We start from the raw sequence: 26,207 nt of genomic DNA, 5'->3' as shown, positions 1-26,207 counted from the left end.
CGTAGTGTGTGGGTCCTCCGGGCTAGCGGGGGGGGGGGCATTGGGGAGGTTGCCGTCTCCCCATCCGCCGACCCCACTGTTGCATGTACCGTCTGTCTTTCCCCTCACTAGGACTACTGGTTAACCTTCATGTAGCGGATATACCGTGCATGCCCCCGTCTTGTGGGTCCAAAGCCGTCTGTGTGGGAACATGTAAGTCACTCACTGGCACTCCCAGACTCCCCCCCCCCCCCCCATCCCCCCTCCCTCCACCCCCAGTTGCTTGTTCCCACTCTGAATTTTCCCAGTTCGCCAGCATTTCTTTCCATAAGTCTCGTCTCCGGATGTCCCTTGCTTCATCCCAACTCCCGCCCAACTAATAACCTCCCTGTTCCAACTGGCCACTTGTGGCTCATTGGGGGATTTCCACACCAGCGCTGTCAGTCTCTTAGCTAGGCCCAGGGCCAGGTCTATAAATCAATTCCCTACCTTTCGTTTGGGAGGACGCGGGAAGAGCCCTAACAAACAGACTTCCGTAGTCTGCGCCAGTTCCCTCCCCAGTGCATTCTTTATCTTATCCAGGATTTCCACTGAGTATCCCTGCACGACTCCACAGCTCCAGATCATGTGTATAAAGCCAGCATCCATATAGGCACACATCTGGCACTTCCTCAGCTCGCCACCATACGTAACATTGAGTCTGTGAGGTGTCATATAAACCATATGGAGGCAGTTGAACTGTGTATATTTAGGTCTAGTGTTTCTCGATATTTTCTTGGGTGACCTTATTACCTTCTCTCATCAGTGAGCTCCCTGCCTTTCGCCTTTTTCCACTTACCTTGGAGAGCCCCCAAACTACTATCGGATGCAGCAACCAGGGCCTCATGATGCCACTTCACTTGGTGACCGGCAGTTCCCAAAGTGGTCAGCGCATGCAACACTGGGTGAGTTGTTGGTTCATCCCTACTTCCACCCCACAGCACTTGTTTGTCCAGCACCTTTAATGGCAAACTGTTCAGGAAGTCCCGGATATCCGAACGAGAGACCGGCCCAGGGCTGGTGTATAACTTCTCATTAAAGATACGGAACAGGGCATTGATGGCCTCAGGGTCATGGACCACCTCCCCGGAGTCTGTTTGGATCTGCATAATCTGGCCCGTCTACTTTCAGGTTTACTCATCCAAGCCAATAGCCGGCTGGCCCTCCCCTCCTCTTTCTGCACTCTGTCTAGGTAGTCCCCATAACTGTGGTACTGCAACCTCTCTAGCCCGTCACTATAGTTAGCGTGAGCCTTTTGTAAAAGCTCAGCAGAGTCTGCCCCTGAACATTGTCCAGCTGCCTAATATGAGACTCCATATCCAATAGTTCCGGCCTAATTTCCCAATGCGCACCAATTGGTTGCCCCAAGCAGTGGCCCCTCACTATCACCTTGAATGACTCCCATTCAACCTACATAGAGGACGCAGACTCTGCATTAATTGGGAAATAAGTCTCAATAAGAGCCCTCAGAGATTCCCGGAAAGGCCCATCTTCCAATGCAAGTGGGTTCAATTGCCACAGTGGAATCGGAGGCCGTCTCCCAAGCGGTTGTTGAGTCAGCAGCAACGGACTGTGATACGAAAGGTTCCTACCCAGATACTCTGTTTGAGTAACGGATGCGCTAAAGTCTGGTGTTCACAAAAAGGCATCCAGTCTGGTGTGTACTTGGTGCATTGGGGAGAAATATGAGTATTCCCCATCATGTTGCACCCTCCAGATATCTTCCAGGCCCCAGCGACTCATCCAATTTCGGAACCCCGCTGCTACCCGGTGTGTCTGTGAACCCGGGAGGGGAGTGTGCGATCTATCTGCCTTGGTGTCCATCACACAATTAAAATCACCCCAATGACATCCTGTCCTCCCATATAGTCCACCAGCTGCACTGAGAGGGCGGTGAGGAATATCACCTGATCCACATTAGGCACATACACACTCCCAAACATCAGCTCTCGTCCAGCCAGTCTGTCTGCCACAACAGACATACCTTCCCTCACTGTCCACCTTAGTGCGGGGGTGCTCGAAGGGAACCCTTGGTTTTACCCATATCAATGCCCCCCCCTAGCAAAAGCAGAGTAGGTAGTAGCGTATATCCGGCCCCTCCACCTCCTGTGTATTTTATCCACTTCGCTACTAGCCAGGTGGGTCTCTTGGAAGAGAGCCACCTGCACATCTCTCCTCTTTAGGTATGTGTAAATCTTATATCTCTTTGGACATGGACCCCATCCCCCTTACATTCCATGTAATGAACTTAAATGTATTATGCACTGAATGTGATGTAATCCAAGCCACACCCCCAGAGACCCCCACCACACACCTGACAACTGATACTCCAGTCTTCACTCCTCCGCCCCGTCTGCATGCACAAAACAATAATCAATAACTAAAACCCCCATTAGGACAACTCCCCAACCCCAGAGCAGTCTAGCTACGACCATCCATCCAAACCGCAGACAAAACTGCATCAACTAGTTAAGGCCCAAAGCTACTAGGGCAAGGACCTAATGGGGAGCCCGGCAACCACAGCAGGTGCCTAACAAAGTCACAAATATTCACTCTTGGCGCATCAGCCCTGGCTGGCTGCTCCAGCCTATACCCAGGCGTGTACCCGGCCATCCGCCCCGCCTTCCTCGGGGACCCCCGCTGAGAAAAGGCTAGGTGGGGGAGAACGGGGAGAGGGAAGCACAGCACAGGGGAAGAAAAGAGGAAGAGGGTAAAAGGGAAATGGGATTAGCAGCACACAGATCATACTATCCCATCCGCCGTTTGAGGAGTCACATCAGGCAGCCGAACACTGCCACTACGGGACATGTCCGAATCCGAACCGTCAGTCTCTCCCTTTGATCCCGAGCCTCTCTCAAATAGCAATCCCTGGCCCTGTATCATGACTGCCACTACTTGTAGCGCCTTTGCTCTCTCCTTTTCTGTCTGTGACGGGCTCGGTTTCTTTGTAGGCCCCCACTTTTGGCATCGTCGTAGTCTCTTCCCAGTTTCCTGGTCTCTAGTCAGGGCTCCTCCTTTCTGCGTCAAAGAAGGTCCCTCGGTTTTGTAGGCCTCAATCCACTCCCTAGCAGACTTAGGATCCTCGCAAAAATGAGTCTTCCCATCCAACAAGATCCGGAGCCGGGAACATAAATGAATACTGGATCCCTTCCTCCAGCAGGGCTATTTTGACCTCGAGGAAGGAGGTGCGACGCCTCTGAACCTCTAGAGTGTAGTCTGGAAACAGCAACACCTTCTTGTTCTCAACCTCATACTGCCCCTCTGAGCGCGCCTTCTCTAGTAACACGTCCTTGTCTTTGAAGTGGAGCAGTCTGGCCACCACAGAGCGCGAATGCCTTCTTGGGGCCGGCAGCCTGGCGGGCACGCGGTGAGCTCTCTCCAATGTGTAGAACTGGGACAGGCCCTTTGGCGCCACCACCTCACGGAGCCAGCCCTCCAAATATTTGACCATGTCATTGCCCTCCACTCCTTCCGGTAGACCCAAGACCCTCACATTGTTCCTCCGGTTCCGCCCCTCCACATCTTCGGCTCTCCTTTCCAGTATGTTAACCCTGCTGGATAATTCCCTGACCTAGGTAGTCAGGGCTTGTTGTGCCAGGATGAGAACCGCTAGGGAGGATTCAGTCTGTTTCACCCTGTCCGCTAATTTAGCACGCTCCGTCCTCAGCAAGCCCAAGCCCACTGCGACAGTGCTGATATCTTGGTGTAGCGTCGCCTTGGTGTCAGCAATAGCTTCTAGTATCTTTGCCAACTGCTGATGGACAGGGACTTCCGACGGTCCACCTCCCGACTCCTTTTGCACCTGGTCAGGCACATACTGTCTTCTTGCTCCAGGGGAGGCCCCACTTGCTTCCCTCTAAGCTTTCCCTTACCAGGGGAGTGCGATCTCCAGCTGAGAATCTTGTACGCCCCTCTCTAGGCGGTCGGGGAGCTGTCGCCAGGATCTCGGCCCCACACCACTCCAGCGTTAAGTTTAAGCGCCACCCTTTGCGGCTTGACTGTCCCTTCAACTGTCACCTTTTAGACAACCCCTCACCGCAACAGCTGAAGAAACCACTAGGTCTGTCTAAATATATACTTCCCCAAATTCTCGCACGTGCAGCACCTGTATTCAGACTCCGTCACCCAGGCAATGGGTCTCCACATTTGCGAGCTTGGTGGGGGCCGTGCAGCTCCACAGTGCGTCTTGGCTCTTCTGTGCCTAGGCTGTAGTTTATATTTCTGGCCAGGGATCTCACTCAGTCTCAAATTCACCCTTCGGCCTCTCTGGACCCCAGCCCAGTCTGTATCCTCTTCTGCTGTCTGGGCCCCCCTGCTCCTCACCGCCACTCAGTCAGACCCCTACTTGCCGTGCAGGCCCATGTCCTGAGCCTCCAGTTTGGGCGAACTACCAGGTTTACAGGTCTTTGCAGTGCCACCTGGCTGGTTTGTATCTCCTCAGGCTCTCTGCCGTTTTCCCTCGGCCAGAGGGCACACCCGCAACACAATGCCTACCAGCACGGCGAGCTCCACAGTCGCCCAGTGCCAGCGTGTTGTCTAGTCATGGCACTGGGCTCCAGTTAGAGCAGGTCTTTTCTCGTTAATTTCTGGCTCTGCTGCAACTCTCCACGGGGTGGATTGCGTCGCGCACCCCGCTCGGTGCCCTCGCACAGTCCTGGGTCTTTCCGATGTGACTCCTAGGGCCCCAGACGCTTCTCCAGCCCTCACCGGCACCCAGAAGGCCCAAGCAGGATACCAGCCCCCGCCCGACAGCTTCGTTATGCCACACAGCCGGCCTCCAGTCCACAGGCAGTGCCTTCGCCTTTCGCCTCGAGTCGAAGTAATTCCCCAGGGGGGAAGCCGCCACAGCGTTTTCTCCCCAGGAGCCTCCGCTGCACTCCTCAAGTTGTTAGATATGGACAGCAGCCCAGCACCCTTGGGCACGTTCCGACCCGCTGTCTCTCGTCGCTGTACGTACTTGCAGCGCGTCTCATGAAGGTCCCAACCGGGACGATGACTCATCCTTTCTCCAGCCCATGAATGGCCCCCGGCAGGTGCCACGGGTTGCTGTTACCTCTCCGAGCTCCGGAGCCTGCTGCCAGCTAGCCTCCTCTTCCCCAGAGCGTGGGGTGTAACGCGCTGCCACCTCCTCTGCTCTGGTACTGCCTCAGGCCGCCATCCTGTCCCGGCCGCGGCAGTCTACGCGCTGTCCCAGATTTGCTCCCATCTCGTCACCCTGACCTCAAAGGAGCGAAAGCATAGTCCCTGGCACCTCCAGCGGGTCGGGCCTCCAGTAATTCGCCCCCGGGCCCCGGCTGACACCACGATATGCAGGATTATTGGCACGGCTGGCACAGAGCTCTGCTCTCGCACCCGCCATTGACGGCTCTTAAGCCATGCCCCCACCACTCTACTCTATGATAAGTACTTTGCTACATATTTATATTCTTTATTTCAGCATTTTACTTTTCAGCGTTAAATACGTGTACATAATTCCATATTTCTTTATTTCTCAATTAAACTTCTATAAAAGTACAATTGAAAATTAATTTTCTCCTCTCAAATATATTGCTTCTGTTAACTTCTAATACAATTAAATTTTTTAAAACAACTTCCCAAAATATATGGTTTGCCCTATTTTACTATCTGATTTTAAAGTATTACTATGCTGTACATCTCCACTTTGAGGTCAGGACTTATGGCATTGTCGTTACACACAGACTTTTAGCAAAAGCATTTAATTGAAAAAAATGTCAATGAAGCTATATAGAATTTGGACAGGGAACAATTTGTTTTAAATCTACATCTTTCTTTGTGTAGACAACTTCAGCAGCAGCAGGCCGAGCTGGAAAGCCTTCCGCGTGATGGTCTGACCTCGTATGATCTCTCGCAGGTAATGGTCACCCGAGTGGCTAATCAGTTAACTGCATGGAACGTAATATTTACTAAAAAGGTTAATTAATGTGGAAGTGTGTGTCTTGATATCTATGACTGTATTGATTCGAACTGTACCCTGGGTTTGATTGTTATTTTGTTTGCCTTAATAATTTAATCCCAGCTGTGGTTCTCATGTTATTTTACAGACTGCTTCAATGTCAGTCTTATCTCCTTTTGAAGCGTCATACTGTGTGTTATGCCAGGCACCTATGGCTATCATAGTCTTGTGTTTTATCTCCTAATCTTGGCAGCATGCACCACAGTCATGGTTTTCTCCATTGCACTGCTCCATGGGAGACGCCACCTACAGTGTTATACCCCATGCTATATCTGATGCTGTGTTCCGTTACCACATTATCTCCTCTGCTACTGTGTGCATTGCCTGCAGACAGGGCATTGTCCTGTGATGTGCTTTCTGTAACTGCCAGTATGTTTCAGGTGGTTTCCCACATGCTTATGCAGCCTGCTGCTTTGGTGAGGGTTGTATAATTTTCTCTGCTCTTGCTTACGGCCTGGTTTTTCACTCTTGGTGGCTGTGATATGGACATATCCTACTGCCAGCACTCGCTGTAGCCAACATCAATGTATTCCTTTTGCTCCAGAATTCCCTTTGTCTAGTTGGGAGTCCCATTTTAGTCATAGAAAGCAGTGCAATGTTAAACATAGCTTGGAAAACTTTATGCATGGTCACATTAGTAGCCTATTAACATAATTTCAGAAGACCTCAACTTCAACTAGCTGGGAGCAAGTACAAAGAACACTGTTACCCCAGAGGTCACCATTCATCCAATTTCTACTGCCCTGGCCTTTGCTCAGTCTTCTGATATGATGGCTGTTCAACTTCAACCGCTTGTAAAAATCTGAGAGGAAATGTATGTCTCCTGTGGATCTTAGATCCTGACTGAGCAGACTGTGACACAGACTTCTAAAAATGGCCTCCTCAGACCATTTGGAAACTTTGGGGAAAAGAAGCTTCACTCAAAAGAGCCTCAAAAGGAATTACTGCTTATATCCGGATCACAACGTTAAGGACTGTATGTTGTACATTTCCCACAGAAACCCTCAAAGACGGGGACGGTACACTTATGCTTCAATGGTTAAGGGTAGTTCATTCAGAAGGTTCCTCAAAAAGCATCTAACAAACTCCTGAAAGAGTTAATTCTCATCAAGAATGGTCTCCTCAGTCTACGTCTGGGGGAATGCCCACCACTTCTAAGGAACCTCCAAAACGTAATCTCCAGAAATCTGTCTGGGATCAGTGTTGGGCTTCTGGAGGAGTGGTGGTTTTGACTAAGAAAATCTCTGCAAAACTTTCTTCCAACAAACCTACCTCTTAACCTTCAACACCAAAGAAGGAAATACCTCTGGAACTGGTTCCAAGGCACACGTTGACATAAGTACTGTCGTCCGAGCCAGCGCCATTCAAACAGTCGTTGTCAAGGACACAGTTGTCAATAAAAAACTCAAGTGACCAGGGCTGTGAGCATACTACTGATGATGACCACTTCGCAGACGATAGCTTCATTGATGAATATCTCAGCAAAGACACCATTAATGACGACAATTCCATCACAGAAAATACCATCCAACAGGGCACTCTTGGGGACACCATTAACCAAGGGGTTGCCAAGGATCAAATTAATATCAGAAAAGGGAATTCCTATCCCTTTGATGCTTGAACCTACCTCACCCATCAAGGTTTCATCATATCATCCACAATGTGTTTTTGACAGTGTGGAGTCTGACGATGAGGATCCCTTTGGGCCAGCCTACAGCCCAAAGCAGGTTAAAGTCGAGAAGCAAGATCGAGATGAGGAAGAGTACGGTGGAGGAGAGGATGCTTTCAATGGTGATACTGAGAAAACGAGCTGAGGATCCTGCTTCCAGACTTCCACTTCGCCCCTTTGAGTAGCACAGTGATGACAAGGAATGGCATTATGACTATCATTTATATGAGAACGGTACTCGTTCTGCAAATCAACTAATGATTCAATTACAAGTTATGTTGGTTTAAGACCCTTGAAAGATGCTTGTGATTACTACACACATTCTTCTGAAAACACAAAATCTGATCCAAGAATTTAGCCTTGCAGACCAGCATAATTGCTGCATTCGCTTCTTGAAGCTCAACCTTTAACACCAGCACAGGTCCATCATACTTGTATGATGGACAGGAAGAAGGGGACATTTAAAAATGTACACCTTAATATACAAGGCCAGCGTGAGAAGACTTATGTTTTGCACCATTAACAGGAAATCCTATTCACTCTTGTCCCCACAGATTTTCCTTCAGAAGACATTGGAGGTTTTCACAATCTAATCGAAAGTGCATCAAAAAGCTTTGTTTTACCTATCCCTACAAAGACTCATTTACGGTTTTAAAGACCCTACATGCAAAGCCATCATAGCTGTTCCTATGATGGAGGTTTGAAGGTGATGAAAACCCCAGCCACTGTAGCAGATGTTGTTCCCAGGCTGGTCAAAAATACAAAGCGCCAGCGGATTCACCTGCTTGCTTGATTGGACATTCTTGGGCAGACTCTTTGTTAATGGCACCAACCCAGAGATGGTCCAGAAATCCCTCATCTCTGTGCTCTGCAACACCTGGCATAGAAGGAAGAAGGCTTGATAACATTGGGAAGAGGTTATTCTCTTTGCCATATAGATGGGCATCAAATACACTGGCAATTCTTGCCCCATACAATAGACAATAGGCAAATGTGGTTAGGCATTGGACCTACATCTCGACCTATTGCAGACTACAAAAAGGCGTAAGTAAGGAATACCCTCCATTAAGGTTAACCTCAGCCCTGTGGACATTGCCACTACTGGTTTTAGACAGAGAGCAGAAGTAGGTAATTTACATATACAAAGCTTGCTGCGATTTCTTGTAGAGGTCCAAAATAGAATCTTGGGCATTTATGCAGAATCCTTATTTGAATGGCATGTTGATGAAGTTCTCTTATCCTTAGAGACTGATACGGAAAGGTCTACAACAAAGGAGGTTGTACCTGTTGTGAAGGGCTATAGGGAGAAGTCAGTTTTCCTACACAGAGATGTCAAGCCTACATATACTAATCAACCATACTGCTAGCAATATGTCGAACAGGCGCCTGTGGCGGACTCCATGGAGCCATGCCGGCGTCGGGTTCTTGATTTGTCTCCTGAGGTTCCCTCCTCTCCGGAGGTCTGTCATCTGTTGGCGTCTTCTTCCCCGGAGACAGGGCGCCGCATTGTTGCCTTTTCACTGACATCTTCCAGGAGGGCTCTTCGCCGTCCCCACAGCCTAAATCTTCGAATCCTTCTTTCCGTGGTTCGCGGCTGACTGGTCAAGGTGCGTAGGTGTCAACAGTACCCGGTAGATCTGACATCAAGGGGGAACCATAGGGGTTTAAGGTTCAGTCTGCCTCTGTCAGCGCCCGTTGTGCCTACCCATATCGACCGGGTCCGGATATCCCTAAGCACCTTGACCATTAGGCGAGAGGAGTACCATACAGGTAGTACAACTGATGATATAACAAAACTGATACTTTATTAGGTCATGTTTTTTGTGATAGTAGTTAAAGAATAGGTCCTGAAGAATCGCAGCCAATGTGCTTAGGCGAGAAACATGATGACCACACGTAATGCACTTTAGTCCTGTATCGCGAAGTGGAATCCTAAATTTCCTGCGATTACAGGCTATCTCTTGATTTTACTTGTGGCAAGAGACCACCAGAATAAATTGATCTCCGGTACCTTGTGCCACATTTTAACCTCACTCACACTATCCTCCTTCTCCTGGCCCCTCACCCACACTTCACCCATAGGCAGTTGGATAAAAGATCTCCGCCAAAGAGCCCCTCTTTGAGGTGAGCCCGTTGGACATTGCACCGCCTGTCCAACGAGGAGCACTGCAGATGATGAAGCATGACACTCGCAAGGGTGTGTGAGGCCATTATATCCAACAAATTGGACACCCAGGATACTCTTCCACTGAGCACTATCCCTACCCCTCTCGTGACCGCTCTCTTCCTCTTCTTCCCTTTTCCTTAGGAACGGCCTAGTCGCTTTTGTTAGTTATTGCCTTTGGGGCTTTGACTGTGGCTGGACCTTCCATTCTCACTTTTCCGTGAATGGTAATCTGAGCCCCTGGATCAGATCTTGATCCATTACCTCCCCTTCTTTTGGATATATACCTTTCCTTCCACCCTTCTACTCAAGAGTCTCTTCTACGAACGGCTTTTCCGTCCTTGCCTGTGGTGTTGTTCCCTCCGTCTTGAGAGGCCCGGTGGTTGGATTCATGGGAGCTTAACGTCTTTGCTTCTTCCAGTGCTGCCTTGTGGGCGCTCAACACTCTGTATGTGTTGTCTAGGGCTACTTCCAGCCTGTGTGAATCAGTGGAGTCCCTTCTTTCTCATGTTTCCCATGAGGGTGCCCGTGCTGATCTGCGGAGCCATGTGTTGGATGGTAGGGAGTTGGCCGCGTTTATTCTTCGTGCAGCCTTGGATGTTGCCGATGCTCTCGCCCGTGCTATGGCCACTTCTGTGGCTCTCTGTCGCCATGCTTGGCTACGTGATGTGGTTTTCCTGAAAATATTAGGGAGCGTCTGGTTGACCTGCCCTTTGATGGGGTCCTTCAGTTTTACACTCATGTGGATTCTGCCTTTCAGCGTCTTCTTGCGGGGCTCCGTCCTCCTGCTCCTCCGTAGGCTGGTTTCTTGATCCCCCAGGACTTGGTTGGAGGTGTTATCCCACTTGCTCCTGGAATCTGGTGTTTGGAGTGACCGTTACACTGTTTGCTGTGCCTTCGGGGTCCCTTGGTTGGCCCCTCTCTTCAGTTGGCTGCTGGTTCAGCCCCTTTTTGACAAGAGTGTACTTTTTGGCTGATTACTCAGCCTTCTGTGGTTACTGCCGCATGTTTTTTTGGTTTTGTTCTCTGATACAGGATTTTCTTCTCAAAGAGTGGTTCCCATAGTTTCCTTGGGACATGTCATACCCTAAGTGGGGTACTTGTAGCTATTGTATAGCTCTGTCTTATGCTGGGAGGGTGTGGACTTCCCCTTGCGGGTTCCTCGCCTTTCCTGGTGGTGCTGTATTCTGCTGGTGCGGCTTCTTGGTCTTGCCTGGGCATGGCTTTGCTATCTACGGTGTTGTGCTGCGGTGATTTTGCCCCCTTTTGTCCGCCGTTCGGCTTGGTTCTCTGTCTGGTGTTCCAGAAGGAATCATTTTCTGTGTTGCCGGTTTGGTTCATCCTACTTGTTTCTCCTCTTATCTTCCAGCTGGTCGCACATCTGCGTGGATCGGTTCTCTCCGGAGCGGTCTCCTTCTGGGGTCGTTAGGGATTTTTTCTGGCCTTGCTTTTGTTTTGAGCCCAGAGTAGTGTTGGTGTTCCGTTTGGTGGTGCTTCCCCTATTGGTACAGCATTGTTGAGCTAGTACCTAAGTAGTATAACCATGAACAGGTTTGGGGTATGCTCATGATGTTTATCCCTAGACATAGGCAGGTATTTTTGATGAAAGAATTGTGAGTGGAGGGCGACCTGTTATATCCCTCTGTAGCTCCTTTTGTGAAGGACCCTATTTACAGACCAAGGACCCTACAGCCACTATACTTTCTCCAGGAATGTAAATCTCTGGAAACCTAGCAGGCACATGTTATATGAAGGGTCATTTTGAGTCACCCGACATGTTGGGCAATACTACAAAATTATCATTGAAATGCAGCATACTCTGCAGAATCAAAAACCTACCAGTGGTCATGACCAATGTGTAGCTGGGTGTTGCCAAAATTATGAGTAGGTAAGTAAGACTCTATGATTGATTTGTGCACTAGTCCCATGTTTAATGTAAGGCCCGTCATTATTTTCAACTCCCCAAGTGAAGTAGGATCCTGAACGTGTGTCCTAGAATGAGGGATCAGACTGCCTGCATGCTCCCTCAGAAATTGTTGGGTGTACAAATTTGTATGGTGCACAGTTGTCGATGAAATCATCCAGAGAAAGATTGAAGGTATCAAGAGACAAACACTTGCAATATTAACTATACATTGAGCACCTACAGTAAATTGGGGAATTTGAGGCTCTACTCTATTAGGGCTGTCAACTGAGCACTTTCCATGTGCTTGTCACTGTACCTGACTGTACTCCAGGTTGGGCCACCCTGCCACCGCATCCCTGTTGCACAGGGACTACAGGACTTCCACGGCTATGTTCTTTAAGATCTCTACAAGAGTCATCATCGGATGGCACTTCAACTGAAATTCACTTCCAGATTCTGGTCCATGATCATCTGCCTCGTGCGGCCTCATTTTCACAACCCGCTTCAGAGCACTCTAATATTTGAGTTAGGGCCTGGGTAGCAGTTGTCCAACGAGATACCATCATCTCTGTTAACTATCTAAAAGATCTGTGTTTGTGTGTGTGTGTGTGATATGAGCTGAAATGCTGTGCAATCAAAGTTTAACACAAAAGAAACAAGGGCAAACAAAATTGTGTCAGTAAATTAATCAAATCTCAGCAGCAGTTAACTGTTAAACCTACAAGAGAAAAAAAGTAAAACAATATTTAAACTATCAACACACAATAAGGCAAACTAAAACACAATTTGAGTTTTCCAATGACCTTTTCCTGAGGTGGGTGGCATGAACCAGTTGCCCCTTTAAGGGAAAGGTAAAACATTGAAAATGCATTATGTCATCCTGGTGGGACTATTCCAGAAATTAATGGTTTGATCAAACTGTTATTATTGGGGAAGGTGCAGGACCCTCATCTGTCTAAAAAAAAAAACCTCACAAAAAATGGCTTAACGCGAACCTACTTCTTGGGTTTTGAAAACAAATATTGCCATAGCAGTCCATGGGGCTAAAGGGCACTACTTAGTGTGAGGATGTGAAAGGACAGAATGCTGTTACTTACAGTGAAGGTAGCGACTGGCTGAAGTGTCCTGACCCAGTACTCCATGCTCTAGTGGGGTGAATACAAGGGATGGCTGACATAAATTGCCCTCAATCCAGATGTCGAAGTGGGCAGAATCTATTAGATACGAAGTTCCCGAACTGTTTTTACTTTTGCCAAAACAGTTTCTGTATTTTTTGTTCAAAATAAAAACAGTTTCAGGTTTGTTAGCGCTGACCATGAGTTGCATTATGCTGAGAGGACAGGGTCTCCCTTACTGTGTGGTGACGGAATGGATCGCTTAAGTAAAAAGTGCACCAACTAGGATTCAAATTCGGGACTCTTTTGTTACACCAACAAACATCTGAAGTGAACCCATTGACCAACTGAGCTTTCCAACCAGAAGAATGCATTTCTCACAGACTCGAAAGGAGGTGGGTGGAAATAACCTCACATGTGTGTAGCAGCACTCACGATGCAGTGATATCCTTGATTGTAGTGGGAGGGGGCTGATGCAAAGCAGTTCTAAATTGGCCCCCATCTATATCTCAGTGGGGAAAGCCTCCAGTGCAAGCATTAGATGGTTCTCTGCACCCCCTCCCCTCATGGATACATTTTCATTAGGCACACTGCGGAGGTAGTGCGCTAGATAGGAAAATATAGATGCCCGTATTCAAGCGGTTATGTACTGATGTGGCAAAACAAAAACGATACATAAGTCTAAACCAACTATCTGGTATAGGTTCATTGTCATTGGGTTACCATCCTATAGCAGTCCTAAGCTGTATAGATTGTAGCCAAAAAGTGAGCAGGCCACTGTAATGCAAGCCCATAGATCGCTGGACTAGAACAAAGGCAATAATTGCTGCCCTTATTAAATGGTACAAAAGGGGGTGGTGATGGACGGAGCATTTGAACCAATCAAACACTCACACCCAGTCAACAGATCTGGGTTTAATCCATCACCGTTCTTTAGCCCACTCTGCCACCCCAGTTCAGACACGGCCATATGCAAATCAGTCTGACCCTGTGCCTCATGGGAACAGTCCAGCCCGAACTGCCAAGCCATGCCTTCCCTGGACCGGAAACAAGCTTCCTAGGACTGGTTTCTGGCATTCCAGCCGTCTTCAGTCAGGCTTGCTTGAATCCAGTGGCAAAGTGAGCAAGGATTTCACGTCTGAGCATACCCTGCCAACTTATGGCGAACAAAGCGGTACAAAAGGAGGTGGTGATGGACGGAGCATCTGAACCAATCAAACACTCCCACCCAGTCAACAGATTTGGGTTTAATCCATCACCGTTCTTTAGTCCATCACCACCCCCTTTTTGTACCACTTTGTTCGCCATAAGTTGGCAGGGTATGCTCAGACGTGAGTCCCTTGCTCACTTTGCCACTAGATTCAAGCAAGCCGGGCTGAAGACGGCTGAAATGCCAGAAACCGGTCCTCGGAAGCTTGTTTCCGGTCCAGGGAAGGCATAGCTTGGCAGTTCGGGCTGGACTGTTCCCATGAGGCACAGGGTCAGACTGATTTGCACATGGCCATGTCTGAACTGGGGTGGCAGAGTGGGCTAAAGAATGGTGATGGATTAAACCCAGATCTGTTGACTGGGTGTGAGTGTTTGATTAGTTCAGATGCTCCGTCCATCACCACCCCCTTTTGTGCCCTTATGAAATGACTCAGTTTCTGACATTTACAGAACAGCTACCTGGAGAACAGGTCATACCGTTGACAGGTGAGCTTGCTCTTCTGTAGTACTGATCTGATAGAGACATCTAGCCTTAGAATCCTCCCCAGAATGGATCCGGACATTTCTTCAGCAGTACCTCTGTGCGCCGGTAGAGGACATTGAACGACTCTGTAGCAACGTCGTCTCCTGAATGTGAGGTCAACAGAGTCCACGTAAGGCCTCCCCGACGCGCTGACAGCAGTTCCTTCTTTTCAGCGCTAGCATTGTGGATCTGCACTGCAGTTCCTCTGGCTGTTTTCGGTCTACTTGACGTTTTTCGTCGACGGAGCAGTGTACCCTTTCTACCCTATTTCATTGTCCGCAGGGTTAAAGCCTTGTGAGTCCTGTGGACGACTAATGTCTGCCACAGACCCTCACTCTGTTTGCATTGGATGTCTGTTTGAGCACCATGACTCCAACAAGTGCGGCTCTTGTTGCCAACTCCGAACGAAGGCGCAAAGAGAATATTGCATGAAGCTCCTTGCGATGCAGATGTCACAGTATTGAAAGTCTTCTCGTCATCCTCGGTCCCCACGCGCTCTATGAAGAGACTCTGTGTCCGCTCTTGGAGCCGTTCTAGCGGGCATCACTTTCCTTCAACGTCCGGCGGTAAGTCTTGGCGACAACAGTTGAAGTTGCATCGTCTCCCCACCTATCCTGAGGATGGGGTCTATTTGACCCAAATGAGACAATATTCTCAATCTCTGTAGTCTGTTTTTGGGTCATCACCATCCACTGTAGCGCCCCTGGGCCCCACGGAATTGCGTGAGATCGTGCATGTGCCCCAGCCGGCGGGATCTCCATCGGCTCCAGGTCGGCCTCCTTTTTCTGACATCTTCGCGACGCCGATGCACAGCCCGTTGAGGCTACTACCTTCGGATCCTGCTTCTGGTCTGCTGACTCCAATGTCAGCCGGCTCCGATGGTGGTGCCATCGATGCTCCTTCCGACGTCGAGGCGTCCCCTTCTCAGCTTCGTTTTGGGCATCGGATGCAGCGCAGATGGAACTGACTGTCTCAGACTCCCTTCCTCTGGTTTTTCCTTCTGAGGACAATAGTTGTGGAAGTACTACAGATGTCCTGTTGTGTCTCCCTCCCATTTCGGACACCGTTCTGAGCCGGCTGAGCTGGCTACATGACTTTGATGACACCAGTGGCTTAGACTCTACTACAGCCTCCTGTCTCCGCCTGGTTTGGCTATGGAGGAGAGTTCCGCTCTGGCAGACCTGCTCAATCGAGTTTCAGTTGTACTGAATTTACAACTTCCTTCTGTAGAATTGTCAACAGACCCTTTACTTGCTGTTCTACATCCTGGCCAGTCTAACATAGAGCTTGTTCTGGCTTATAGTGACTGTCTTTCTTCGATATTCTGTTGAGTGCTTGGGCTAAACCTGAAACAGGGCTCCATGTGGACTGCACTGTTTCTCACAGGGAACGCCCCGCCCTGGAGGATCCCTCCTATCTACTTAGACATCCATCTAATCAGAGCTTTATTGTACAGGCTGCTTCAGCCACCCAAAATATTGATTTTATCCCTCCTTTCCCTCCGGAGAAAGAGGCCAGGAAATTTGATGCTTTTGGTATTTGTATTTTCTCGTCTAGCTCTGCCCTGCATTTTCTGAACACTTTTTATGTCTTCACCTGCTTCTCCCATGCCTTGTGGGATTCAGTTGAATGCCTCTTGCCCTCCCTTCGGGAGGATGCCTGGAATGCTCTTGTTTCATTGGTATGAGATGGGCAACAAGCTGCCACACTAGGCATCCGCTGTGGTATGGATACCACTCATTCTGTTGGTCTAGCCATGGCCTCTTCCATAGCTTCTCATTGGCATGCATGGTTGCGTACTTCCACGTTTTTGGAAGCTGTACATCCTGCTTTGATTGACATCCCTTTTCTGGGGCCCCCCTATTTGGTGCGCATGCTTAATTAGCTTTACTCCAGTTCAGAGATCATCATTGTGGTAGGGAGTCTTAACTCTATTGTTGTACTAGGTTTGTGGGGCAATTTGTGGTTCAGGCCTGTGTTCCATGAATCCATCTCCCACTAGGGTTGTATTCATTTTCCCTAATGCCCTTGTGGTATCTGCCTCTTTTTGGCATATTAGTTCAAATTGCGCCAGGGTACTGGTTTCTTGTATATGCCCTTTTTCTACTTTATAGTGCTCCTGGTGCTGTTATCTTTAGCAGTCTGTTATTCTTGTATCTTTTTTTTACCCTTTAGGTGTTCTTACCTATCTAAATGGGTTACGCCCACCACTGTTGCTTCCTTCAGGGGATTTTATACATATCTACCATCGCACTCGTGTGGTAGTTGTTTTGTCTGCTGTTCTTTACAGTCCTGTACCCCTGGGACACCAGTCCCCTTAATGTTTTAGATCCATCTCTGGTATCCTTATTTCACAGGAGGCTAAGTTTCCCTTTCGTTCCTGTATTTTTTCTCCTGCCTTTTTGGCGTTGTGTTTCTATGGGAAAGATCAGTTTACCCCCCTTTTTTGGTTAGGGGTATTTCACTACATTTTCTTTGGGCATGTCCTATCTTCTCTCAAGTTTTCATGGAGCGTTGGTCAGGTTTCCTACCTGTTTCTCATAGGTTAGATAAGGTCTGATAGTCAAAATCAACTATCTGTTGCCCTTAGTTTCCGCCAACCCTTTGTTTCACCCTGGATGTCTTTTTTGTCGTCTTCTGCTTCATAGAGGACTATCCACTTGCTGTCTATTATCTCTTTAACCTGTTACCTCCTGCTGGCATCCTTTCTCAGGCGGTGGTGTTGGTTCTTGGATGTTTGCCCTAGTTTCCTGTAGTAGGCAATGCCTTCCACTTCCTACTCTTACGTGGCATTGTGATGCTATTCCCCAGCCATGTCTTTCTGTCTCCACCTCAGTTACTGTCGTACCTTTTCTTTTGTGGCAGTAGGGCGTCTTTTCTCTGTCCTCCCTTGATTACCTCCCTTCTTGAAGTATCCTTTGTTCCTCCCGTTCTTTAGCATTGTACTGCCTGATAGTGGTAGCTTTGAAACAGTATATGTAACGTCTTGTGTTCTAAAGTAGCAGTGACAAAATCCACACGTGTATGCATAGTAGTACTTTTTCTGCTTTTTGTTCATTTTTTTGTTTTGGTCTGATGTGTTGGGTAAAATATGGTTTACAAACTCATTTAGAATGGCCTTTGTCTAAATAAACAGCAAACGTTTTCCCCTTTGGGTGTGTTTTATGTAAAATATTAGCAGAAAGTAAGAAATTAAAGTATGTATTTGAATATGTTGCAAGATTTTAATATGTTGCAAGATACTGCATGTGCTCAAAGATTTACTACTTTTTCTAATTCAAACGTAATGCCCAGCAAAGAATGAATTGCTTCTAAAGAGACGGTCACATGGTTGCAACCTGCACTGATCTACAGTAAAGTTTATAGATTTATATAGCACAGCTTATCACCAATGAGGGTATCCAGGCCGATGCTGAGACTCTAGCCCGGAACTCCATCTCCAGAGTCGGCAGCTCTGGATAATCAAGTCAATTGCCAGAGCTGGGCTTCTGGAGTGGAGAAGTAGACTCAACCTGTCACTGCACAAACCGTTCCAGATATGAATTGGTCACAGACCATTGACCACATGAGGCAGCTTGGTGGCCTCATGCATCAGAAGAATGGTGGGTAGGAAAGAACTATTCAGTTTTAGAAATAACAAATATTAAGAGAGGCTGCATTTAATTGATAAATGCCTCTAGAACATGGAAGTCTAACATAAAGCTGGAGTGGAGAAGACATGCTAACAAAAAACAAAGCACATTCGTGAGAGGGCAAATGATATGTGTAGCAGCCACATATTCATTGACCTGTCTTAAAGACCTGCTTAGAAGAAATATCACTAAATACAGAAAGATAATGCTGGTGGCTGTATAAAAATTAAAAGGCTACCTGTGGCCACCGGTTGCTTAGCCTACTGTCGAATTCTACATTTCAGTATGTTAAAATGTTCAACTCACCAGTTCGAATTCTGCTAGTGGCGATTTAGTCTTTAAATTGTCATTAGATGCTGAATCTCTCTGGGCTGGAGCAGTTTAGGTTAAAACTGTGTAATGTGCTTGGGCACTCTGGCAGAAGGGATTTTCACTCTTGAAGTACAACAAATAAATGTATTGCTTCCTCAGTATTAACATATGATTCTTATCTTGGTTACAGGTGCAAGTTCCCAACATGGCAACCGGAGTGCATGAGGGGCCAAAACCAGTGGTGGATAAGCAGGATCCTATCTTCTCCCAAGATCGTGACCCCCGGTTTGCAGACATGTTCACAGGAATAACTACATGTAAGTGGCACATGTACATGCTTGGCTGATGCTATGTAAAGTTGTTTGCTCATGCATTTTGAACCATATTGATTTAAACCCTGCTCTGCAATCCTGCTCTGGATGAGCCTTTCCTTAAGTATACTTTTGGGGACCCGTTCCCCCTCACTTGTTCTAGTTTGTGTGTATTCTGGGGTGTACGGTTGTGAATCTTCACTCTTGCCTATTAAAGTGTTACAGATCCATTACTGCTTCTTTTCTGTGATTGTGTCCCCTTGGATGCATTTTTAAAACTATTCCTGCTCTCTTGTTGTGAGTAACTGTGTTGGCTAAGGTATATTTTTGTAAAGCCATTCCAGCTTACGTTTTGTCGTTGATTGCCCCCATCTCCTCCAAGATATACTTTTTTTAAATTCATTACCGCTCTCATCTTCAAGCAAAGAAAAAAGTGACTTTACTTTACTGTATCTGTAGCTCTCCAGTATTGGCAGCTTTCATAGATTCACATATGTCACTCATTCCCTATTGTCGAGCTATTAATCTCATGGTAAATACTGAAAGCAGTATAAAACATAACTTGCAGAGGATGAAAAACTTTATTATCCTATTCACATCATTTCAAAAGAACCAAGCTTAACCAGTCAGATTAAAGCACTCTGATCACCTCTCCCTAAAGAGGCTACCACACTTCATATTCTCGAGTTCAAGTGTGATGAACAATTGTGAACTAGTCGCAATGGCATGAGCTGCGTTCTGTGGATCTCCGGCCCAGAATGTCCTCAATTCTGTTAGTGCCCTAACATGCCTTTACTTGAAAGGGTAATGTAGCCCATTTTGGACACCAGAGTGGAATCCAACTGGAGGCCGTTTCCTATGAACTGAAGAAATAGTTTGAATAGACGGCAGCACGTAGACCCTGAGGAAACCAAAATGGTTGACGCTGTGTTCTGGTGATCCGGAGCTCAGCCGTGAGCGGCCATACAAGGACTAGATTTCCGAGCCCATGACTTGAGTGGCCTACAATGAATGGTGGTGTGCTGCTATGCTCGTGAGTACAGACCCGAGGCTCCCTGAGGAGCTAGTGCTGCAGCAATGGACCACCGGGGGCCCAAAAGAGGTGAGTGCACATTCCTTGTGGCGCATGGACACTTGCACCATGGGGCCAGGCCACCCGCCATTCCCCCACCCTGGTCATCGGTGGGAGGGCCCAAGAGACCTCTATATCCCTTCAAGCTCCCTAAGTGTCAGGACAGAGGCCGATCCAGAGACTTGCTTTTGTTGACGACCATGTGACCATAGCGTACCGGTGGATCGCTGACATCCAGAGAGGATCCGGCCCTTGAGCACTAGGTCTGATTTAACACCTTTTGGTAGGGAGTGAACGCACCTTCAACTAAAGGCTCCTGTGTCTGGATGGAGGTGGTGAGTCAATGAAGGCCTGCCTGGAGGTGGCCACAGGGTGGGAATAGCTTGGGCCTGCCATGATTAGCCTCGCTATAGAACTGCAACAAAGTCCCAGATTAAACAGTTGGCCAAGACCTGAATGTACTCCACATTGAATTTCACTCTCCAGCAAAGTTACCCTGTGGTCACTTGTCCGGCAGCGGTGCCCTCTCCCAGTCCATCACATGTCTCTCCTGCTAATTGGGGCCAACTAATCACTATCCCGGGCCAGAGAGAACAAAAAAGGGAACCAAAGAAAGTGGTGCTGAGGGTACCTTATGGCTGTTAAGCAAAGGGAGTATCTTGTGCACAGTGCATTGGCCATCTGTACAGGGTGAGAAGAGTCGATAAGCTCAATTCTCCCCCTGGAATGGGGCCTGGTCACCTGGCCATGGAGAACTGAAGGTGAATTGCAAAAACCAACATTCACCCTTCTTCCTCTGTGAACCGACTAAAGGGGTCACGATGAACCGGTTGCATTACAAACCTGCGTATATTTACTCTTTTTGTGCTTTGGGGTGCTAGAGGCTCCTAAGGCATCCTTTATTAAAACAGAAACCCCTTCGCCCCCTGCAGTCTAGAAGCTCTTATAACACCCTTCTTATTGTGCGGATTTTTTAAAGAGGCTGTCCCAAATCTGTTGGCATCTACAACCTGAGTGATTTACCTTCTTGGTGGCCGAGGGCAGCTAGGAGATCCCTGGAATCCAATAGTCAAATAGAAACAACTGATCTCACCGCAGTCCAAAATCACATTAAACACCAGTGAGCATCAAAGCCTGAGTGCCAAAGCTCTAACATAGGTTTGCTAATGCACTACCATGGACTGTAATTGGCCCGCGACAACCTTAACATTGTGCCAGGCTGGTTTCCTCAGGTATGGGTCCTCCCACACCTAGTGCAATGGCTAGCACCTCAAGAAAGAAAGTGGGCATGGATCAGGCGCAGCGCTGTCCCCTACAAGATAAGAAAAGAGTATCCCCACCTAATGTGCAGGAGGATGAACTGGACCTAATTCTCCTAATTAAAGTCCACTAAAGAATACCTAGATCACTTGATTGACACATTAGTAGTGGACCTTACTCTCTTGCGAGATGACTGCCGCAAGATCACTGAATGCGTGGTGAAGGTCGAGTCAACCTTGGATGAACTATATCCGACTTCTCTGGCCCATGACAAACAACTAAAAGAACTGACCAAGAGGGTCTCACACTTAAAGCACAGACCAAAGGATACAGAAGGGAAATAACATTCACCTAGTGAGACTTATTGAAAAGACAGAAAAAAATACATACTGTCCATCCTTCAACCTTGGCTAGAACAGATGTTAGGAAGTGGAAGCTTTCTCACCCATCTATGTTCTGGATAGTGCCTACCTGGTTCTGGCTAACTGCTGCAATAGAAATTGGATAAACTGCGAAGTGCACAGAGAGCTCTGAAGCCTCTGGAGAGGATTCAGGATCAGAGGCCAATTGAGCCAAGTCTCAATTGTTACAATCCACAGTAAAGATGCAACCAGGTTTATTCCATGGAATAAACCTGGTTGCATCTTTACTTTGGGTTGTGTTTTTTGATCCTGAGAGCGCACTTACTTTGGACTGTCTCAGTGGATTAAATTGCCAGCGCGCTCCCCTGGCGTGTGCGCCACCATCCACAGGTGTTTGCTATCCGGAAGGAGCACCGTTGGGAGATATATATATATATTATATATATATATATACATACACACACACATATATATATATATATATATATATATATATATATATATATATATATATATATTTAATATATATATATATACATACACACACACATATATATATATATATATATATATATATATATATATATATATATTCACTGAAAAAACCATAGGTTTCAGGAGTTATATAGTTAGGAATTAGTTTTTAAAAAACCTTTGAAATTCACTCAAAGAACTATAAGTTTTAGTGGTGTTATAGTTAGCTGGACATTTTACTCATACAAAACCAATGAAATTGCTCCTATATAGTTAGTTGTACTAACTATATTTCGCGCACCCGCAATCCACTGCTGATGATGTCACATATTAGATCATTCATGACATGGTCAGTGACATCACTGATGACATCTCAAATGACATCACTGATGACATCATCCACGTGACAATCACATACACCTTTTCATACACTATTACAATTTTTCATCACTGTTTGTAAAATACAGAGTATCATATTTAAATCCATTGTCACAGCAATACAAGTATCTAAAAATCCACTCAGTGATTCATAGATGTATACACACATCTAATCACTTACCTGGTTTTGAGTGTTGACAGCCAATTAGAACAAAGCTTGTGGTCGGGAGGGTCCGCGTATCCACCGCGCCTCAAAATATCAAAACTTTTATTTTTTTGATTTGCTCAGCAACTACTGAACGGATTTACACCATTTTAAAAAAAGAGCGCTTTCTGAACCAAGCACTACCTTTTTCCAAATTTGGTGTATTCCGTTCAGCAGTTCGAGCTGTTGCTGTGTCTAAAGTTTCCTATGGGAAATTCATTTTTCAACCTCTTTTTAAAAAGAAATTCTCAGGCACTACTGAACGGATTTACACTATTTAACAAAAAGAGTTCTTTCTGAAACAAGGGCTAACTTTTTTCCAAATTTGGTGTAATTCCGTTCATCAGTTCGGGCTGTAGCTGTGTCTAAAGTTTCCTATGGAAAATAACATGGAGAACACAAGTTTTGGGGCCCCCCTTTTTTCCCGGCTCCCGCTTATCGAATCACCCTGAAACTTTCAGGATAGGAGCTGACCGGAACGCCTCACGAGTTTTGATTTTTTTTTCCGCAAAGATTCGTCAACCGGCGCCAAAGTTATTGGGAAAACAAAAAACGCTTTTCCTATGGAAACTAGGTCCTAACTATAACTACCTACTGGCGACCGCCAGTAGGATATATATATATATATATATATATATATATATATATATATATATATACAGCTCAATGGGGAGTGTCCCTTGGATAAACCGCACACGGGCAACAAAAAAGCTTCCCCAAAGCTTTATTAAACAGTCCACACTGCCACCTTCACCAAATTAATAATGCATCAGTCCGACGCGTTTCGGGTAGTCCCTTCATCTCCGGAATTGCAGCCCCAAGTGCTTGACTGACTCCACCTGTCATTAATTTATGCATAATATCGCCCACCAAAAATCGGCTCCTCTGGATGAGCAGGGCGTTGCAGTCTGGGAGATCGAGTCCTCCTTCCTCCCTCAAATTGAAGCACTTGAAATGAATGCAGCAATATTCGGTTCTCCATGAACCTCGTGTCTGGCAGCAGGTTAAAATCCTTGTTTGTTGTCCCACTATATATCTATCTATCCAGTCCTGCTGGTAGACTGGCATAAAAGGAAACTTAAACTAAAGTCCAACTGAGCAAATGACGCCAAGCCGAGGAGAAAGGAAGCTAAAAAACAACTTTCAAGAAATAAAAATCTGTCAAAGCACCGAGTAAATTACACAATCACAAATCCATCGTGAGTTAGGCTACTAAAACTGGATAAGGTTATAATGTGTAGCAGTGGTCATTACCACAGTACCTAATTTTGGCCACTAAATTTCACACTGATGGAACTGATTATTTCCTTAGTGTTGCAAAAGAGAGATAGCAAGTCTAAGAAGAATCCCAGTCACAGAAGAAAAAAAGTAAATAATTGGGGATTTATTTTCTTTCTCACTGCTCACATACAGCCTGGTATTTTATGGTGATGCATGTATCAGCCATTATGGACATTTGGCTGTCATTGCCGAGAAGTGACAGCAAAAGAATTGCTTTGGAGCGCAGAAGCCGAAGCAATGAAGGACACCAGCTTTGGGGTTGGGAGAAGCATTGCAAGATACCTGCAAGGTGGGGCATGACAGAGAGCCTTTCTCCCTTCATCTGTTTTTGATGAGTCTTCTTTGTATGTAATCTAGGGTTTCCATTCTGCCCTGATTTCTCTTGTCTCTTTGTTTCGAAACGAGTCGGCAAGTTGAAAAAATGAGGATTGGGGGCAAGTTATGAAGAGGAATGCCCAAAGGCTGGCGTGCTGTTGTGTGCCCTCGAAATCTGCTTTAGGGCTCTTTTTTGGAATATATATATATATATATATATATATATATATATATATATATATATATATATATATATATATATATATATATATATATATATATATATATATTCTGTAGCAAAAGCCCTTGAGCTTGAGAGGGCACACGACGCTCACTCACACCTTCCGGCGCTGCTGGCCTCGCAGTCACTTGGCTGCTGAAATCTTTGTTTGAAATGATTACCATCCGACGCGTTTCGAGGCTTGGAACGCCCCGTATTCATGGAAAGAAGCTTGACTGAGAGAAAGACGACTCTGTGCATTTATTCGTTTTTATTTTGACGAATAGGAACACCCTAAGTGGGTGTGGCTTCATGTGATAACTCCAGGAATGCTGGTACATGGAGTTCATGTTGCACAAAGTAAGTTAAAACCTTAAGTAGGCTCTGTTTCTCAGTGTTCATTTCGGCTTGTTCATATATATATATATATATATATATATATATGATGATGATATGTGATCAAGGTTACTGGTTAACCGAAACGAGTCATGCCTGGAATACCATTTTTTAAGAGCAAATAAATCTTCCCACTGAGAACTTACCTGCTGCTTGGGGTCCTTCTTTCTGTTTGGTGTGGAATCGCAGAGGAAACAGGAATTGCTATGATATATATATATATATATATATATATATATATATATATATATATATATATATATATTTTGTGGGGCCTATTCAAAAACTGCATTTTGTAATAGGTTTTGTATTATTAAAATAGTGCAACAGACATTCCACAAAATGTGGTGTTTACGTCTCCACCTATCTTATCTTTTTGTGATTGAAGACGTTCACCCTGACTGCAGAGTCTCCGCACAGGTAAGCGTATGTTTTAGTAGTGACTGTGAGAGGTCAGAGGTGAGTGCCTGGGAATATGTACTACTAAATGCCATGGGATTAGGGACGAGTAAAGAGAGGCTTAGGGAGGGACCTGCACCCACCTGTAAAAAAAAAAAAAGTCCATTGCTATTCACAAACTACCCTTCTAATCTTACTACAGCCATAAAGGGACCCAAAACATTCGTAAATTAGTCAACCACTGGTATTGCAACACCCTCTCATAGAATGGAGATAGAGATTTAAAGTAAAACCCGTAAGAAATAATGCTAGTTACAAAATTATAAATTAATATTATTTAATAAAATATAAAAAAGTATATAAAAATATAACATTGTTTAATAAAAAAATATGCTAACCTTTTTTAATTTTAAAAAATAGTGTATGATTACATATTAATAAAACATAATGTAATTACTTTTAATTAATTTTATTACTTTTAATTAATTCTGTACATCACTTCTAATAATTATTATTCTTTAATAACAAATGTTTTACTTTTAGTGAAAACGTATTTTTTATTCACATTCAAAATGTTTTTCATAAATTAAACTAGATAGTTTTATTCAACATTAATAGTGCTGTAGCATATTTGTTCTTTTGTTCTATATTTAAAATAAATATATACAAATGTATAATAATTAACAAAAAATATTTTTACTAATGTTTTCCGAGTTTAATAGACTTTTTTACTTCTCTCTCTGTACTTTCCCATGGGAAGACTCCATAGTTCGGGCAGAAGGTTCTGTATGGAAAAGTATGGGGGAGAGTTCCCTATTCTTTACTATAAGGAGATCTCCAACCTGATGGGATAGATCTCTGCATGGTAAAGTACAGCCAATTTTTTAAAGAGTTTACTAAGCTTTGAAAAAGTTAGTAAAAATATATGGACTGGCAGAAAGGGGGGTAATCCTCCCATTCTGCCTCCCAAGGGTAGTAGTCCCCTATCCATCTCTGAGAGTCAGAAGGCCAT

At 45.9% G+C, this 26,207-nt stretch overlaps 1 protein-coding gene across 2 annotated transcripts in view; it reads left to right on the top strand.

Annotated features, from left to right (window-relative positions):
- The window catches only part of ARNT2 (aryl hydrocarbon receptor nuclear translocator 2), a 677,642-nt gene that overhangs the window by 528,489 nt on the left and 122,946 nt on the right, over window positions 1-26,207 (top strand). For both annotated transcript variants that reach the window (XM_078682932.1, XM_078682933.1), the window contains 2 exons: window positions 5,818-5,890; window positions 18,713-18,839. In XM_078682932.1, the coding sequence (XP_078539058.1) occupies window positions 5,818-5,890; window positions 18,713-18,839 (200 nt within the window). The remainder of the gene's footprint in view (window positions 1-5,817; window positions 5,891-18,712; window positions 18,840-26,207) is intronic.

The sequence above is a fragment of the Lissotriton helveticus genome, chromosome 3_1 (assembly GCF_964261635.1).
Source record: "Lissotriton helveticus chromosome 3_1, aLisHel1.1, whole genome shotgun sequence".
Taxonomy (NCBI): Eukaryota; Metazoa; Chordata; class Amphibia; order Caudata; family Salamandridae; genus Lissotriton; species Lissotriton helveticus.
Note: the sequence above shows the minus strand (reverse complement) of the source record. Positions and strands in the feature narration are given on the sequence as shown.